The 19,836-nt window shown below is 42.7% G+C and overlaps 1 protein-coding gene across 3 annotated transcripts in view; it reads right to left on the reverse strand.

Moving 5' to 3' along the window:
* Nucleotides 1-19,836, reverse strand: part of LOC117515519 (PDZ domain-containing RING finger protein 4-like) — a 640,352-nt gene that overhangs the window by 77,496 nt on the left and 543,020 nt on the right. For all 3 annotated transcript variants that reach the window (XM_034176100.1, XM_034176101.1, XM_034176102.1), the window contains exon 3: nt 12,392-12,494. In XM_034176100.1, the coding sequence (XP_034031991.1) occupies nt 12,392-12,494 (103 nt within the window). The remainder of the gene's footprint in view (nt 1-12,391; nt 12,495-19,836) is intronic.

The following is a 19,836-nucleotide window of genomic DNA, read 5'->3' on the forward strand; positions in this document are numbered from 1 at the left end:
TTTTTAAATATCAATATTTCATAATTTTTAGTGACTATTTGTGCACATTTTTTGGTGTCACCCACACTTTAAGTCCTCCGTATTTTGAAGACAATTTCTGAGCTGAATTTTTCAAATTACGAGCAAATTTGTGAGTCTCCAACTTCATTTTCTGCTTTGATCCTTGAACATTTTTTCTAAGTTTTTACAAAGACTTTAAATTGACCTTCCACAAGTTCTGGAAGCTGCCGGAGCATTTTTAATAGCAAACACCAAAACCTTCATCCTGGGTCAGTCGGGAAACCAAACTTCTAAAGAACCGCCAAACCATCACATTCCATCCTGCTGGGAAAACAAACCAGATCCACACCAGTAGCCATCTGGGAGACCTGGTGGGTCAACCTTGACACAGGTCAATTAAAGAAGGCCAGCAAAGCCTGAAAAGGAAACCAGAGTGGCCCTAAAAGTAAACCTTCAGGTGTTTCCGATGGTCTTAACTGTCAGTGATGTAAAGTGGCTTTCTTTGTTAATTTTATTAATAATAATTAATTAATAATAACAATAATTTGTGAACCCACAGTTCACTGCTAAAAGGTTTTGCCAGGATTTGAGTTTGGTTTGCTTTTATTTCTTTTGTTTGTTCTCTTGCTGGGGTTTCCATTTGGGTCTGTCTGTCCCTTTCTCTCTTGTCTGTCTCTGCTGGCTCTTGGTGGTGGGCGGTTCCTCTCGTGTGTTCTGATTACCTGCTTGTATCCTCGACCACGCCCTTGCCTGATGTTTTTGGTATTGTTACTCTTGTTGGGCTGCCTCACTGTGTACCGGACCCCGTTTACTGCTACAGTAAACTGCTTTTACCTACAGAGCTTGTTGTCAGAGTCTTGAATTTGCATCCAGCCTAACCAGTCACTCAGACCTGATAGGTTTATTTGCTCCGGGCTGCAGTGGCTGCACACAGCACAACTTGGCAGACTGCTCCATGTGAAACGGACCATCAGATCTTATGAACATACAGCAGGCGATCTGAATGTCACGTCACCCACATTAGCTGTTCCACATGACGCTGTGTCTGTTCTGAGGTGCGCTGTGTGCAGCCACTGCAGCCTGGCAGAAAGGCGAAAGATGTTTTATGTGTTTCCACGTGAGGACAGCAGGCACAGACACGTGCCTCAAGGAGGACAGTTGTAAGGTCATGCCCTTCAAAACACGTTACGTGATCCCCAGCTGTTACGTCCAGGACCAGAGATCTCAACAGCTGCTGATGTTTGGGGCCACGGCCCCTTGTCCGTTCAGCGCCCAGACCAAAGTGTCACTCTCTGTTTTTGTGTTAGGTGGTCATTTATTTTAGTTATTTGGCATGTAATTGTGTATGTAGTTATTGTAGTAATTATTTATATACCTGTCCTGGCTGTTGTCTCTGTGTTTGTAATGTTACATGTCGTGTGCACTGAGCCGTCATTTCCAGCTGTCAGTGTGTGGTGATCAGCTGAGAGGCGCTTTGCTGTTCTGTGTGCACTCAGACGTGGCTGGCCGGACCCCATGTGATCAGGTGATCATACATATTAGCATTTTATGTAAGTGTGCCCCCCTGCACGCCACGTGTTGAGGAGAATTGGGGGGGGGGCGAAACACATGCATGCCACGTGTTGTGGGGAGGGGGTGGCGACACTGGCACACTTGCAATACACAAGCACATCACATGTGTTGAGGGGGGAGCCGACACTCTGGCACGCCACGTGTTGCTTGCCGACGCCACACTTGTGAGGCACACAGACAGTTTTCACAGCCAGCTCGAAAGTAGCTGCCTGCTCTCTGTTTTCATACTGACTGAGCAAATGGCACCACATTTCCTAAGTGCTCCACGAGTGGTATTAGATGTTCATGTGTGACACCTGGAATTTGGCCGACACCTGCTGAGAGAGGGATCGAATGGGCACTCACAGGGCACTCTCTGTCTTTCAACCACTGCAGTGCACAAATGGTTGCAGCAACAGGTCTACGAGGCGTTAAAGGTGGCTCCGATTTTTCACGAATAGCATGCAATTCCTCCTTCGTGCGCTACTCGGCTTCAATCATGTTATGTGTGAAGGGGTCCTCACAGAAAACAAATAAAGGTCAGAACACTTACAGTGTGTCAAGATAAAGCACTTAAACAGAGGAAAAATGAATTAGATAGTCGAGAAAACCAAAAACAGACACAACCTGCAACCACTGAAGTGTCTCAGAGTGTTGCAGGGTGTGATCTTGCATGTAAATTGATGAGAATTTTCAGAATATGTGCAGAATACTGAAATGGCTGGTAATGTCTTGAAGACATATGTCTAAAAATATACGGCACAAATTAATTGCTGGGACTGAGGCAAAGCAGTGTGAGCAGGTACTACATCATGGCTATGTGGTTCAGTGAAAGAAGCCTAAAGTTACTTCTGACTAATTAATGCTGAGAGACCTGTGGCTATATGATCAGGAAAAATGGATTACTACAATTACCGCGTGTCGGATGATACGTCAGATCTGCATGTGTGGATGTGTAATGGCCGCAGGAGACACACACTTGACCCGCTTTTCTTTACCAGATGTTCTTATGCCTTCCTGTTTTAAGAAAATATTCTGAAGAAAACAAACCCCCAGCTGGCACAGCCAAGCATCAAACACATACATTCACTGCTCCGTGCCTCTCTCCTTTTTATCTTTTTCACTATTTTCTGGGTGAGGTCTTAGCCTCTCAGACAGGAGACGAGGGCTGACGGTAAATTAATGGCCATGATGGCGTGATGAGGGGGATGATTGTCACCCACCATCAAAGCACAGTGGATGGTGTCATAATAATCATGCCTTTGATTACCAGTAATTGAAAAAGCAGTCACACATCCATGGAAGACTACCTCAGGCAGGAGAGAGGGAATGCTATGTCTGAGGTTGGTGTCTGCAATACTCACCAGAATTAATGGAAAGAATAGTTACTATATGTTGTTTTTGCCATAAACACATCATTTTTAAATGAATTTTCAGTACCAGTGTTTGCACAACTGAGTGAACACACGTGTTCATTCTGCATCCCTCCTTGTCTTGTTCAATATACTGTATTTATTAATGTTAATTTTCCCTGTTCTAAGTAGGGGCTTATATTCCTCTGTAATGATCGTGAGCAAGTAAGTGTGTGTCAGAGTCTGGGAAAGATTTGTAACACAATAACTCACAAATGATGACACATAGGAACTTGCAATTTTCCTTGTAGGTGAACATTAATGTGAAGGTGAAGTGGTGAAAATTTTGGAGGGTTGGGACCGTGAGTCGCAATAGTCATCAATGACTAGCGAGTCCCCGATACTCGACTAAAATGGTAAATGGACTGCATTTATGTAGCGATTTTCCATCTGCATTAGACGCTCAAATCGCTTTACAATTATGCCCCACATTCACCCAGACACTCACACACCAATGTCAGGGTGGTGCCATGTAAGGCGCTCACTGCCCACCGGGAGCAACTTGGGAATTAAGGACCTTGCCCAAGGTCCCTTAGTGATTTTCTGGTCAGGCTGGGGTTTGAACCAAGGAGCCTCTGGTCTGAAGACCAATGCTTAACTACTAGACCACCAGACCTCCTTGGTAATTTGAATTTTTTGCACAATGGTCAAAAACAGAGACAAGGAAAGAAATCAAGCCGGGAACCAACACAGGCCTACATACACCAGCAGCCAGCATTCGCTTCACTTCAGGACTTTGAATGAATAACTTGTAGCACCATATATACTGCTTCCATATAGTTAACTGTGTTAATGCCATGCTTTCAACTTATATACTCAACAAAAATATAAATGCAACACTTTTGGTTTTGCTCCCATTTTGTATGAGATGAACTCAAAGATCTAAAACGTTTTCCACATACACAATATCACCATTTCCCTCAAATATTGTTCACAAACCAGTCTAAATCTGTGATAGTGAGCACTTCTCCTTTGCTGAGATAATCCATCCCACCTCACAGGTGTGCCATACCAAGATGCTGATTAGACACCATGATTAGTGCACAGGTGTGCCTTAGACTGTCCACAATAAAAGGCCACTCTGAAAGGTGCAGTTTTGTTTTATTGGGGGGGGGGATACCAGTCAGTATCTGGTGTGACCACCATTTGCCTCATGCAGTGCAACACATCTCCTTCGCATCATCCGTGAAGAGAACACCTCTCCAATGTGCCAAACGCCAGCGAATGTGAGCATTTGCCCACTCAAGTCGGTTACGACGACGAACTGGAGTCAGGTCGAGACCCCGATGAGGACGACGAGCATGCAGATGAGCTTCCCTGAGACGGTTTCTGACAGTTTGTACAGACATTCTTTGGTTATGCAAACCGATTGTTTCAGCAGCTGTCTGAGTGGCTGGTCTCAGACGATCTTGGAGGTGAACATGCTGGATGTGGAGGTCCTGGGCTGGTGTGGTTACACGTGGTCTGCGGTTGTGAGGCTGGTTGGATGTACTGCCAAATTCTCTGAAACGACTTTGGAGACGGCTTATGGTAGAGACATGAACATTCAATACACGAGCAACAGCTCTGGTTGACATTCCTGCTGTCAGCATGCCAACTGCACGCTCCCTCAAATCTTGCGACATCTGTGGCATTGTGCTGTGTGAAATGGGAGCAAAACCAAAAGTGTTGCGTTTATATTTTTGTTGAGTGTAGTTCTACTGATGTTGTCTGAATTAATACATATTTGGACTTTCAATGATTAGATTTGTACTCATTCTTTATAGTATACAAAAAATGAATGTTTATGAGTTCAATGGTATGAATATTTCATGAGGTGAAAGAGGAAATGTTCCATTCAATGAGGCAAAGCACCATCAGCCACAGCACAAAACAACAGGCATGTGGCATCCTTCCTTGACCAGATGCCTCGGTGCCAAGAACCCCAGCAACTGTAAATGACGAAGAAGATGCCCATGTATCACCTGGCGTTGTGACTTCAGCAGATAGACTGCTACTTTTAGGAGGTGGGGATGGACCTGTGGTCTGCTTAGGTGGTTGCCAATCAGAACCAAGGGCGGTTCTGTAGTATGGTTGATACATCCTCATGAGAATTGGGAAATGTCGACATGAAAATCTCAATGTCGACAGTAAAACACTGATGGCTCATGAAGCACCCTTTAAAATGTCTGCTCATACATTAGACAATAAATTAATGACCGTTTTGACTCATTTACTGTAACTAAGATATAATTTACGTTAATGGGCTGATATGAGTAACAGCACACCTCAGGTGCTTTTCCTCAGCAGTAGTCACCTGGCCACATTTGGAACACCTCGTCTGTCAGGCGTGGCACAAACCGAGCAGGACACAAATGCAAAACTCTCGCAAACAGACTGGTGTAAGCAAAAGGTTTAATTACAAGCTGGAATTCGGTCCACAGGAGGTACAGACAGACGTGAGGCTTGGTCCAAAAAACAGGCTGTGGTGAAAAAACACGGCGTGGGGGTAATCAGAGGCAATGACAAGTACAAGGTCGAGGGCAAAACAAGGTCAGATACCAGCAGGCTGAATACAAAGCAAAACAAGGCAAGGATGTGAGTGCTGGAAAGTGAAATCATTCAACAATCGAGCAAGGGACTGTGAGACTGTGAGGGCTTATATAACTGGTGATGTAATTAGTGCAACAAGACACAGGTGTTGGTGAAGGTTCTGGAAGGGGGCATGACCAGGGAAGACAAAGGCAAGTGCAAGAGAGTGAAGGCAGGAAGACAGAGTGAAGTGATGAAAGAGACAAAGACACGTGAGCAAGAGCAAGAGTGGGAGTGAACGAAAATACAAAGCAGACAGAAAAAGAGTGAGACAAAGACACAATGGCTGGTGTAGTGAGTGAACACAAACAAATGAGGACAACGTGAGAACAGAGCTAAAACAGAATATGATACTAGGGGACCAGGACAGAGCAAGCATCATGGGAACTAAAAGCAGACCAAGATATAACAAGTACAAAAGAAAAAACTAAGAACTGATCAGAAAGTCAATACTGAAGCAAAACTAAACAGGAACTGACTAATTAACAGAAAGCAAAAAGCCAATATAAAAGTACAAGAGTAAACAGAAATGAGAACATCAGATAAACAAAACTGGTGACTACAGAATAGTGCAATAAAAAAAGAACTAACTGATGAGCAATAAGTGACAAACAGAACATAATCAGAAGAAACACTTGAAGATAAATAATAACAAATACCTGTGACCAAAGCATAATACAAAAATGTGATAAACAGAACTAAGCTAAGAATACAAGATGCTCAAAAGAAAACTGAACCCGTGACCAAAGCATAATACAAGAAATGAAGTAAACAGAATCAAACTAAGATTAGAGTGACTAAGTGACCAAATACAAGGTTAAATGACAGAAACAAAGCCAAAGATAACATGAACATGAAATCCTGGCAAGGACAAGAAACAAGACCAGCTGAAGCATGACGATGATACGTGGCATGATTAAGAAATCCAAAAGGCTCAGAGCACAAACATGGAAAAAGAGTTCAAAATAATAACAGCCGGGCCCAACAGGGCTGGATCATGACATCGTCTCTATTTTGCAAGTCACAAAAGGTCATGGTTTTCAGTGCTGGAGCCACGCAACCCCAGACAGGCAAACCCTTTTTGATATTTCGCATTTTTTTGTTTTTGGTGCTCAACAAGAAAACTGTTCCCTGAGTTGCATGCCACCACATGCAGAACAGCATGGAACATTCAGCCTGCACACAGCTCCTGATGACCACATCTCTGTCAAGGCAGGCGAGCTCTTCTTCATAACTCACATTAATTTTTTTCTGTGTGCGGGATGAAAATTGGAAGTTGAGTTGCATGCTGACCAGCACAGTATCTCTCCATGTGCTATTCGATTTTCACCCCTAATGTCCAGCAATCACTACACTGCATGATTCCTCACCACTGCACCAGTCACTGCCCTCCAGAGACAGGACAGTTGGTGGTCTCTGGTGGTTTCTTCTTTTTCAAGGAAGAGTAACCAAATGGCTTTTCTCAGCTCCTTCATAACGTGTACCACCCTCCAGAAGAAGGAAACACTTGATTTACTCCCAGAGTGGAGGACCAACTCCTGTCTAAGATGCTAATTTATAAGGGAACTATGCAACTTCGGTCAATTTTTTATTTATTTATTTTGGTTGTAGCTGCCCCTATGACTCGGAGTACATATGTCACAAATCTGTAAAAACTGTAAAAACTCACTACTGGCCCTCCCCCTCCCCTCTTCCCCTGCTGTCCATGTACATTTGTTTTCAACAGAGCAGAACGCAAACGCCATCTGTGGAGCCATGTCTACCGAGGTGTGTAATGATACATAGTATCGTATACATTTTCAGACAGTGTATATTTCTATTGTATTATCATACATATACCACAACTTTACGGGGAGAAAACAAGAAGTTCATGTTTCTCGCAAGATCTGAGACTTTCTCATTTAGAGGAGGCTAGGTCGGGAGAAATCTCCATTCTCCCTGGAACAAGTCATTTAGCGATTAGTGTGGGGTGAGTAGGGATGGGACCGTATCGGTATTGGGTTCCGATACCAACATAATTCACGTATCAGAAAATACCAATCCAACCTGCGACATTTTCTGATATCAGAGAAGAGCCACTGTGAATCCTCTCAATTGCTGTTGTTTGCTCTCTGCTTGTTTACTGCCGAGTGGGAGGAGGGGGGAGGTTTTTGAAGCCCAGTGTTTGAGAGAACTCTCTTCTGCAGTGTTCTAGCTGCAGTTAGTGGCAAATTTCTGCCTGGCTCTCAGGTTCAAATTGTCTGTTCTTCGAGCACGGATTTTCCAAAAAATTAACTGAATTGTTGCTGAAAATGTGTGCTAAAAAGTTAGCCACTTCACTGTCCCAAGGCTGTAAAATGCGAGGTCAGCATGCAGCCGTGGAGGACAGCGAACACAGATTCTGTCCGCTGAAAGGGAAAAAAGTCTCCATTAAAATCCTGTGCGTGAGCATCAATGATGATACATTTATTTTACGGATGAAAGGCTTTGTGTTTCCAAAAAGTTTACGAAGTTTACGCAGCATGAAAACAGCGAGAGAGAAAAAGAGAGAGAGAGAGAGATGGAGAGAGAGAGAAAATGAGCAAGAGACAAACAGACAGAGAGAGGGAGAGAGACAGAGAAAGGCAGACCGAGGGAGAGACACGGAGAGAGAGAGTGCTGTCTTTTCTCTTTAAGTCTATAAAAATAAGTCTATAAAAGTCTATAAAAATAAAAGTACTTAATTCTTTCACCAAAACATCAAATCTGGGCTTTCATCTTAGATGCACCTTCTGGCAAATTATAGCTGAACTTTCAGGTCTCCTTTTTAAGCAAATCCTCATAAAAAAAAACAATAATGATAATAATAATATTAAAGCAAACAGAGCTCTGGTATCGGATCAGAACAGTATCAGTATTGGCAGATAATCAAATTCAGGGATCAGATTGGAATTGAAAAATTGTGTATCGTGCATTCCTGGGGGTGAGCAGATGTACTGCAGAGTGACGTATTTCACATCACAGAACATTCACTGAAACATACAGTATATTGGGAAAGGTTAGTTCCGTGTTAGGTCAGTGTTATCTCTCAACCTCATCAACACCTCGAGGACGAGTGAAACAATGATTATCTTAAACAAAACACCAATGGCCTCATGTATAACAAAGGTGAATTATATTTTGATGGTTTCTGCGTAATGTGATACCAAAATGGTCTCACCAACTCTGCTTACCCATCTGACAAATATAACTTTAAGAAATGTCTTTGTTTCAATCTCTTTTTTCATCTTGAGGAAGGACTAATGGATCAGTTTGACTGTGCGAGTAGCTTTTCAGTTTCATCTTACGTCCCAGCTCACTTACAGTATGTGGGGCTGTGTTCGTGTGCTCTCCAACTCCTCGAGCATGAAATCAAAAATGTAGCAGCCTACAAAGCACACACGGTATAAAAGGATTTGCTAATAGCAATGAGGCGTAAAGAGAGGGTTTAATATATTATATTTGTTCCGACTTGACACTTGGGCCTCGGAGATACAAGTGGGTGCACAAATCTGTTTAGGACGTGAAGACACTGAAGTTCAGTGGGTGGAAGCATTTAGAGTAAATTCATATGAAAGAAATAAGTGGAACGAGGGCTGAACGATCACCATCCATCAGACCAGTCACAGCTCTCTCTTACAAATACGCTTGTATCGCATTGACATGGAAATAAACAATGTGAGAGCAAAGGCAGACTGTTTATCTCGTCACAGCTGAATCTATATGTAGATCTGTGTCAAAACATCTGCATCTCACTGTTACTGACACGCCACATGTGATAACAAAGAAATGGCTCCACCTTCGATGCCAGCGCCTGATATACACACCTCACACACCTCACTTGCAGTGGATGTGATTAAGCTCTAACACAACAATGTTGTCCCCCCGCCCGCCCCACATCCCTTGTCTTTTAGAGTTGTGAAAACAATTAGCAGGTTTCATTCTCACAGTTTTCTGCATTCACTTTTTTTCTTCTTGCATTGTAAGAAAAACAAAACGGAGGTATTTTGTGATTGAGAAAAGGATGCAGGAATCTGCAGTGTGTCTGATTGTCTGTACCTCGTGTCCTTGTGGGACTTGCCTGTAGTCAATGGGGCAGCACAGTCTCGTTTGAACCCCTGCGTGATATTGTGAGATTTGACCGCTTTCAGGGGCTGCCTGCCATTGCGCAACACAAACACAGCATCACTTCATACGGAAAGATGGTGTACTGTTTTGTTTTTGGCTGCAATCACCGAAGCAGTTGCGAAAAGTGCAGGGGGGGCTTCAATTCCCAGTTGAGAAGGGAAGGCGATGCAAATGGAAGAGGTTGTGTCAGCAGGTTTCAGTGAGATTTAATGTGAATAATGAGAAGTCGAAGGTGGACAGAGTAGCTGCGGTCTCTCATCGACGCTGGCACAACTGTCTCGACATGTTTGAGCACTGAGTCATAAACAAACCGCAACACATGGCCACTTTCCGCCGCATCGTCACTTTGTTTGCTGTGTAATTTGCCCCTAAACACAGACTGTGCCGTGTTTCTGGTGGGGTCAGACAAGTGACTGGGTGATAATGAGGCTGTCCCCGGAAGTATATTTTTTGTGTCATACGCGCTTTCACTTAACCCCTTTATCACCCACTCTCAGACGAGACTACGGTGCCCAATTAGTGTTGGACTCTACCAACAACTGCCAACCATAATTAAAGGAGTCCTCACATAGGGGCTGCTCCAGCTGGTTAAATGACAGACTGCTGTGGGTCCCTCCTGAATACAGCTCACTGGCCCTGATCTGAAAACAGCAACCATTCTCAGCTAGACCCTGAGAAATGTCTTGGACTGGTGCTTCCCAAGCCTAAAAAGGAATCTCTGGCACTGCAGGTTATCCATGTGTCCAATGCTCTACCCAAAGCTACAGTCCAATCAGGTGTGTTCCACAATTAAAGAACTGAGAGATGCCAGATTTAACTGATCAGTTGAGGTTGGAACAGGGAGAGAAAGAAGATGTGTAGTGCTAAGGAACCATGAGAATAAAAGTTTAGAACCAAGACTGTATATACACTGGACAAACCCTGCGTGACTACATCCATAGGTTTTCTACAGAAACCCGAAATAGCCATTTTGAAGCCCAAAAATAGCTGTTTTGGGTGTCATCATATTGATAATTGCTTACTCTGTTTACATCACAACCAACCCAAAAATGGAAAAAAAGGAGGAACCTGAGCGAGACTGTGTATGACCTGGGCGAGATGAATAAAGCCCAAACATGGCCCTATTTTTGAGTCCGAATTAGCTAGGCTAACAGGCTAACCTCAGTTTTCATGTTTAAAAAAATCCTATTTTTGGTGATGCAGCAGTGGTTCTCATAATGGTTTGCTTTGGTGTGGCCATTAAAAATTATGACCGGCTTATTTTCTTAGTAATTTCGGATGGTCTAGACCTAACGTCATGAAGCAACTGATAGCTGCTAAAAGTGCTAACACTGTTAGCATCCAAAATTACAGCACATGACAATTTCACTGGACACAAATAGTGGTGCACAGACACTTTAAATGATACATTAAGAGAAGTAGCCAATATTTCAATAAATAATACAGATATTTACAGATATTTGTAATAATGGTAAATCTGTTTGGAGGCAGTTCTCAAAAACTAGGTGACCGTGCAAGAAGGTGACTAGTGAGGGAAGCCACCAAAACACCCAAGACAACTCTGAAGGTGTTTTGTTGCTGTGACTGGAGAAACTGTGTATTTTCTAACTTTTAACTGTTGCATCGCAGTTTAAAAATTCATGGTGGAATGGAGCAGAGAAGGATTTTAACACAAGAAAACAAATCTAGACCTGATTCTCCCATGTCCCTTCAGGCAAACTATAGCTTAAATTTCAAGGGTTTTTTAAGGAAAAAAAAGAGGAGTCTCAATAACATTCGAAAACATTTTTAACATAATAAAGTCACTGCAAGTACAATTGTAAAGGACACCGTATGGTTGTCCTCTCTTTTTTCAGGCTATGAAGTTTGCTCTGACACACCTGTCTAGAAGATATTGAAGGTGTTCATGATCCTTTTTTTTCTGTCTTCTTTTTACCATGAAGCTTTTAATATATTTCCTTTGTACTGGTCAAAGGGCCAGTTAACTTTGGTGACCTTTAAAAGGCAAACCCATTTAGAATGGCTACTTTCAAGGAATTGGGTAAAGATACACCTATGGCAGGGTGCTCACCAGGAATTTTTAACAGTATAGGGGGAACTTAGCGGAGCATAGCTGCATGACAAGCGTTGCAGGTGCGACTATTGTAGGAGGGTCCAGGGGCATCTCCCTGAGAAAATTTACAAACATATAACCCCTTTGAAACACTATTTCCTGCATTTTGAGGGCCAATTTATGTTGCTAACTGGGATGTTAAATAACGTGCAACATGTCCTTAAAAAACCCCCCAAAAAAAACAAAAAAACAAACAGAAAAGCCCCCCTATGCTGGTTAAATCATAGGGGATTCAGATCACAGCATAGCGGCCGCCTATGCTCAACTGCGCTGGCAAGAACCCTGTATGGTTACTATTAAACACTAATATGAAGTCATATATCACCTTTCTGTTGGTCTCATGACCTTGGGCAATCTTGACATGAAAAACTCCAGCTCACGGCTGTTGAACTCAAACAGTTAAAAGTCAATGTGGATTAAGAATGGTGGAAAAGTCACTCAGTTTTGGACAGAAGGGAATAGCAAGGCCACACACACTATGTTACAGTTCCACTGAATCACAACTAATTCATTTGCATGACTCTGTGATAAACATGAAAGTTGTGTCTGTTACCCTCTCCCAGTGATGCTTATTGTTCAACTTAGTTTTTTGCTCACCACCAGTGTGATCAGTTCTTACCTCGTACTCAAACTCTTCAGTCCTCTCTCCATCGAACGGCATGGGGGAGAGGTAATCTGTCCCTTCATAGAAATCCTGGTCCATTGTATGAAGGGAATGACAGCTGTCAGGGGAGAAAGAGAAGCAAACAGGAAAAGACAGACATGGGGAGGAGACAGAGGGGAGATCTGGGCGTAAGCAAGATTCTCGTTGTCTTTCAAAAGGGTTCAAAACCTCACAGTGACGACAGCCATTCGTCTTTGTCTGAATCTGAAGAATAAAGGATTTGTCTTTCACCGCTGCTGCAGGCTGTGCGATAAGAGGTGCAGCCCCTTGTTAATAAAAGCATATCCACACAATTTGCTTCCTGCACTTGACAGACAAAAACCTCCCACATTGTACAGTGTAATTCTATTGTGCCCACCTCAGTCGCTGAACAAAACAGCATTGTATGGACCTAAAAAAAAGACAGGCAGCTTCAGTGCCACACAAGCTAATCATGGTGGGGGGGGACTTCAAAATGACACTCTTTTCAACATGTCATAAGCTGTCTGACTGTGCAGACAAAACGGGAACAGTGAATGTCAGGATGTTTTATACTTTGATGCGTTTACACGGATAACAACTTTAGCGAGAGGAGCAGCAAAGACGGTTACTAAAGGTTTGAAAAGTGAGAGCGGCAGGCGTGGCGGATACCTATAACGTCTGCTGTGTACCTGATTGGGAATGAAGCGCAGAAAAAGTGAGTTTTATGGGACATACTGATTTCATTTTTTCTCATTTTTGGGCTGTTCCCTTTTGTTTTTATTCGGGGCTCATTGGCTTTAATTACCATCTAAACTTGACTTGAATCACAATAATGCACCACGCAGCTCTAATTAAGTCTACGTAGAATATGGACTTACTGTGTGTGGCAGAAAATTTATATATTTTTAATGTTTCAGAACAGAACCAATTATTTAAAATAATGGTAATCAGTTAATACTGTTATTTTTTTTGTTCTTGAAAATATTTCCGTTTCCAATGACCCGGTGAGGACGTCAGTCTCCACACCAAAGTAGTTGGTGGCGTTAATGCACCGTGGCAGTTTGCAAACCACCAATAAACTTGGCACAAGAAGACCTGGTGAGGTTCACTTCCGCCTGTCATTTATTTTGATTGTTGTTGGCAGGACAAAGCACTGCTGTCCCGTGTTTCACGCTGCGAAATGTACCCTAAGCAGACAAACATCGACAGACTTCTTTAAAAACACTGCATTTATTGGTCGTTATTATGCTTTTCTTAAACAAATCTTGATCTTGGTTGATGTAATGGGATTTATTTTTGTTGCAAGCAGAATGCCAAAGTTACGTCAGATGGCTGAACACTGGCAGGACTATATTTCAACTTTTAAAATAACTTATTTTTCTGATTGTTGAGGGGACAAAGACCTGGAGTTCTCTGGTTCAGGCTGAGAAACGAAGCAGAAAAACATAGAGGGACTTTTTTAAAAAACACTGGGTTTCTTTAGTAATTTCCACAATAAGGAATTAAAGTGTTTCACAGATTTAGTCTCCCAAAACAAGACCGTCTTCTCATCAGGCTGTGATGATGAATCCAACTGAAACAAAGTAGCAGGTCAGATTAAGACTTTATATTTACTTAATGCATGAATGATTTTAGGAGGTGACTATTCATACGTAGCCATATTCATAACATTCATATGTAGTGCAGCCTTGTTATAGTTATGGTTCGAGGTTATTGTTATGGTTATGGTCATGTGAGGACGGTAGCTTTTTCTCCTGATCCAATCAATGGGCAGCAGTGGGTTAGTGCTCTGTTAATTCTTTTTGGTACCACAGGCTTCTCTGCGACGTAGAGCAACACAGCGCTTTGTGTTTTAAAAGAAACACAATGCTTCACTTTAAATACACAATAAGTGTACTTTACTTTGTGTCCAGCTTTTGCTGCCTGTTGCAGTACGGTCTATTGTCTTCTCTGTTTTACGTGGGAGTGTTACAGCACCACATACAGGTCTGACACATACAGGTCTGACACATACAGTGTTTTCAATGCCCCACAGCTGACATGTAACATTACTAACCAGCTAAGGAACGATATTGTTTTGTTCTAACCAGTTCAGGAACATCAATTTTGGGGTGGAACCCAAAATCTGGAATGTTAAAATATCGGTTCTGTTCAGAGCAAACCAGCTGGGAAAAAATTTTTTGGTTCGAAGCCCTGCTTTTTTTCTTTTTTTGAAGGTGAGGTGAACGGGTGACTCAATCAACCACAGATGTGAGTGAGAGTATGACTGTGTTTGACTCGTTAAGTCTTGTCTGCTTGAGGTTTCTTCCTCAACAAACACCAGAGGGAGTTTTTCCTTACCACTGTCACCTATGTGTTTGCTCAGGGGGGTTGGGAAGGGTTAGGCCTTACCCGTGTGAAGAACCATGAAGCAGCTTTTTGTGATTTGGTGCAATGTAAATAAAGTGAATTGAGTCTGTCTGTATGAGTTGGCCCTGTGATAGACTGGCAGTCTGTCCAGGGTGTAGCCCACCTCTTGTCCAATGACCACCAGAGGTGGGATGAAGTCACCATCAAGTCACTCTCAAGTCATGGATCAAGAAGTCCCAAGTCAAGTCTCAAGTCATAATGACCACCAATTGTTTGCAAGCTGACTTGAGACTTGGTTTGGGACTTGCAGATTGATGACTTGAGAATGACTTGACAGTGACTTCGTCCCACCTCTGATGATCAATGGGACAGGCTTCAGCCACCACAAGACTACTAACTGGATTAAGATGGCATAGAAAAATATTGAAAGAACGAATGTGTTTTGTAAGCATTTTCTCAAATTGCAATTTGCTTTTTGATGCAAACACCCATTTTAAACATGATGCGAGTGTGTTTTTTGTATTTGTAAGCATATGCATTTGTAATAGAAGTGTTGTGGCCTCTCTCAGCCACTGCACACACTCACTATATTGTTCTACATTGCCACCCCTGTTTGACACTGGTTTTCTGAAATAACCCCAATTAACTTCCCAGTTATGTGTTACAAAGTTGTTATTGTTTCCATGGTGCATTCCCAAGAAGTGAAGCCTCGATATTCAATCATGCTAACCTTTGTTTTGTTCTGTTCAGTTCCCTTTGAGGTGAGAACACAGTAAAACTCACCTAAATCATCATTGTATGAACTAGATATTCACACTTACTGGACAAAAGCAAAAGTGCCAATGCTTTTTTCTGGTTTTCCATGTAATAAACGCCATACCATATATAATGGATTTTGTACAACAGATTTTTGCTGACATCGGACACAATGTTCCACCCCATCGTAATGTATTACCAGGCAAACCAGTCTGGACGTGCCCAGTAACAGAGAAATGAAATGAAGTTCAGCACTAACACTCGCCAATTCATGGAAAGTGGGTACCGTATTTCTGTGATTAAAAGCCCGGCCATTAATTTTTTTCAAACCGTTAATTTTTTTCAAATCAGACGCGGAACCTAAATGAGGCAGGCCGTAATTAAAGGCCAGTGATTATTAACAAAACGCTGCTTGTTGCCTGCACTGTAATATGGTGTTACGTTTCACACATATCCCTGGGTGTGACGAACCAAACCGCTTTACAACAGAGCCCTCTCTGTCTGGCTGAGAACCCTCTCCAGAGGCTGACATGCACCTGCTAAATGACATACACTGCAAAGGGCTGTGATTTCTCACTTTTTTGATTTCACTCTTTCCTCTCCTGTCATATTTTAAACATTTTTGCAGTGTGCCCTCCGATTACATTTTGATCATGAATCAAATACGTTTGGCAGAAAAGTCCGCAAATATGACCAATTTCAGAACACGGAGTCGGAAAAAGACACTCAAATGTCCCGCAATTCATGGAGGGAAATTGCATGTATCTTTGGTTTCGAGATTGATGATTCTATAAAGAAGTGGTGTTGTGTGGGCCGCTGAAGAGGAGGTACTGCTGGCCCACCACCACAAGATGGCACCCTGCTTGAAGTGCGGGCTTCAAGCACGAGAGGGCGTCGGCGCGACCGGGAGTGACAGCTGTCACTCATCATCCGTACCAGCTGTCACTCATCCACTACTCATCACCACCACCATAAAGGCTGGACTGCAACTCCACCTCCCCGCCGAGAAATCAGCAACCATTCAGGTAATTACTTCTCTGCTGAACCTTAACCCGAGCATCAGTCTGATCTCTTTTGCAGCCGTTTTCCTGGGACGGATACCCTGTCTGCTGAGTTGGCATTTGGTGTGGACTGCGACGGCTTCGCCTCCCACCCCACCCAGATAAGTGGTTATCTCGGGAGCTGCACGAGTGTGTGATTGGAGGTGGAGGTTTTCGCTCCTAACTGTATACAGACTGTGGGATTACTGAGTGTGCGAACTCACACTCATCAGTACTGTCTCTGTTCTCTGTCAGCAGTACTGGGTCTGACTGCTGAAGACAGCGGCCACCATTTGTAAAATCCAGGCGGCTTTTGATGGCTTTCAGTGGAGTGAGTATATGAGAAATTGTTTAACAGCTGGACATGTTCCAACTTGTCCTTAAGGCTTCCAACAGAGGTGTTTTTCCTGTGGCAGAGCGTCGCAGCGGCTGTGAGCCGACGATGCAATCCGTCCGCACGTCTTTCATTAAAAAAATCTCCTTTAACAGTGGAATATCCGGATAAAATGCTGAAACCGACTTCTTCTGAAACTTCTCTGTTCTCTCACGACGTCCTGGATCAATAGAGCCTGAAATGTGGAGGTTTTCAGCTTGAAACAGGCTGATGACGGCGCCTGAGAGCGCTGCGCGATGTCTCGCACCGTGGGAAGTCCTTAAAGCGACAGTATCACCTCAAAATCTCTCATCAGCCGTTAAAATTTTCACCGAAAACCAGCTTAATTTTTCGAACCGTGTCCACTTCGATGTGTCTCACAGGTTTAGAAAAGATTTTGATCAAACAAAGCGCCAGTCTCTCAGCAACTTCTCAGACAAAGGAATTCCGACGAGGGGCTGGACGACTCCTCCCACAAGGAGTGCTCACAGGCCAATGATGTCACCGACAGGCGTGGAAAAACTCACGCATGCGCACGAGGGTTCAAGCATGTCTGATGTAAAAACATATGAATGAAATCCATATAGTTTTTGAAAAAAATAAAAAGGACCTATACTTTATTGACAGACCTCGTATAACAGATTTTGTCCATTTTATACATATAAGGATTTCAATTACAACAGACAAAATTTGCGTGAATCCATTATATGCAAGTTTTACTGTATGCCATTAAATGCCAGTTGAGGGGAAAACTATATTCCTTACTGCCAAACCAGAGAAAAAGAATGCTTCTTTGACGTGCTGTACTGCCCAGCATGTGGATGAGATAACACTCTGATGGTGATAATTCATGTATGAAGGGCACAGTGTACCCCTAAACAAATAAATCTCCCATTTCTGGACATTTATAAACATGTAAATTGAACATATGTATCTCTAAGCTCAAATAATTCTGTGCCTCATTCTAATGTCATGGGGAGTACTATATGTGAAAGAATGAACAAACACCATGTGCTGTGTGCTCAGCTGGAATCCTTATTTATCAGCCAAACAGGGAATATTGATTTATCTGTTCAATTGTTTATTTTTAACTTGAACTCTGCAGGTTACAATTCCCGTGTGAATCTGCCCATACTCGTGATGCTGAAATACCAGTTCAAAAGACTCGACAAGGTCACATGCTTAATTTAGCTTGCTTGAGTTCATTGGTTATGAAATGTGAAACATTTGATTTCATCCTTAATGTCAAACCAAACATTAAAAAAATAATTTATGTTATTGCTGAAATGAAAGTCATTACTGAAATGTCAAAGATAATGACAGGCTCATTGATCAAATGATATATGATGTATTATTTGTCAGTATTAAAATCCTACGAGGTCTGTCAATAAAGTATAGGTCCTTTTTATTTTTTTCAAAAACTATATGGATATCATTCATATGTTTTTATGTCAGACATGCTTGAACCCTCGTGCGCATGCGTGAGTTTTTCCACGCCTGTCGGTGACGTCATTCGCCTGTGAGCACTCCTTGTGGGAGGAGTCGTCCAGCCCCTCGTCGGAATTCCTTTGTCTGAGAAGTTGCTGAGAGACTGGCGCTTTGTTTGATCAAAATTTTTTCTAAACCTGTGAGGCACATCGAAGTGGACACAGTTCTAAACATTAAGCTGGTTTTCGGTGAAAAGTTTAACGGCTGATGAGAGATTTTGAGGTGATACTGTCGCTTTAAGGACTTCCCACGGTGCGAGACGTCGCGCAGCGCTCTCAGGCGCCGTCATCAGCCTGTTTCAAGCTGAAAACCTCCACATTTCAGGCTCTATTGATCCAGGACATCGTGAGAGAACAGAGAAGTTTCAGAACAAGTCGGTTTCAGCATTTTATCCGGATATTCCACTGTTAAAGGAGATTTTTTTAATGAAAGACGTGCAGACGGATTGCAGCGTCGGCTCGCAGCCGCCGCGACACTCCGCCACAGGAAAAACACCTCTGTTGGAAGCCTTAAGGACAAGTTGGAACATGTCCAGCTGTTAATTTCTCATATACTCACTCCACTGAAAGCCATCAAAAGCCGCCTGGATTTTACAAATGGTTATCAACACGGAGGTGTTTTTCCTGTGCCGCCGCACCGTGCCAGCTGTGTCCCGACGCGCGGACCCGTCCGCACGTCTTTCATTAAAAAAATCTCCTTTAACAGTGGAATATCCGGATAAAATGCTGAAACCGACTTCTTCTGAAACTTCTCTGTTCTCTCACGACGTCCTGGATCAATAGAGCCTGAAATGTGGAGGTTTTCAGCTTGAAACAGGTTTAGGGGGGCGCCTGAGAGCGCTGAGCGACGTCTCGCACCGTGAGAAGTCCTTAAAGCGACAGTATCACCGCAAAATCGCTCATCAACTGTTAAAATTTTCACCGAAAACCATCTTAATTTTTCGAACCGTGTCCACTTCGATGTGTCTCACAGGTTTAGAAAAAATTTTGATCAAACAAAGCGCCAGTCTCTCAGCAACTTCTCAGACAAAGGAATTCCGACAAGGAGCTGGACGACTCCTCCCACAAGGAGCGCTCACAGGCGAATGACGTCACCGACAGGCGTGGAAAAACTCACGCATGCGCACGAGGGTTCAAGCATGTCTGACGTAAAAACATATGAATGAAATCCATATAGTTTTTGAAAAAAATAAAAAGGACCTATACTTTATTGACAGCCCTCGCATATTAAACAGGTCTTTACCAAATATTTCTGCTTCACATCACATTCTCTTTCTGTTTAATTAGCATTACTTCTAAGAAAAGTCATGAAAATGCATTATAGAAAATTCTGAGTTGTTTCTGAGTTAAACTGATTTTACTTTAATTTCATTTCATTTATTCTTTTTACATGAGAATGTACAGTACAGACACAATACATTCACAGTAAGAACA

This window comes from Thalassophryne amazonica, chromosome 8 (genome assembly GCF_902500255.1).
Source record: "Thalassophryne amazonica chromosome 8, fThaAma1.1, whole genome shotgun sequence".
In the NCBI taxonomy this organism is placed as follows: Eukaryota; Metazoa; Chordata; class Actinopteri; order Batrachoidiformes; family Batrachoididae; genus Thalassophryne; species Thalassophryne amazonica.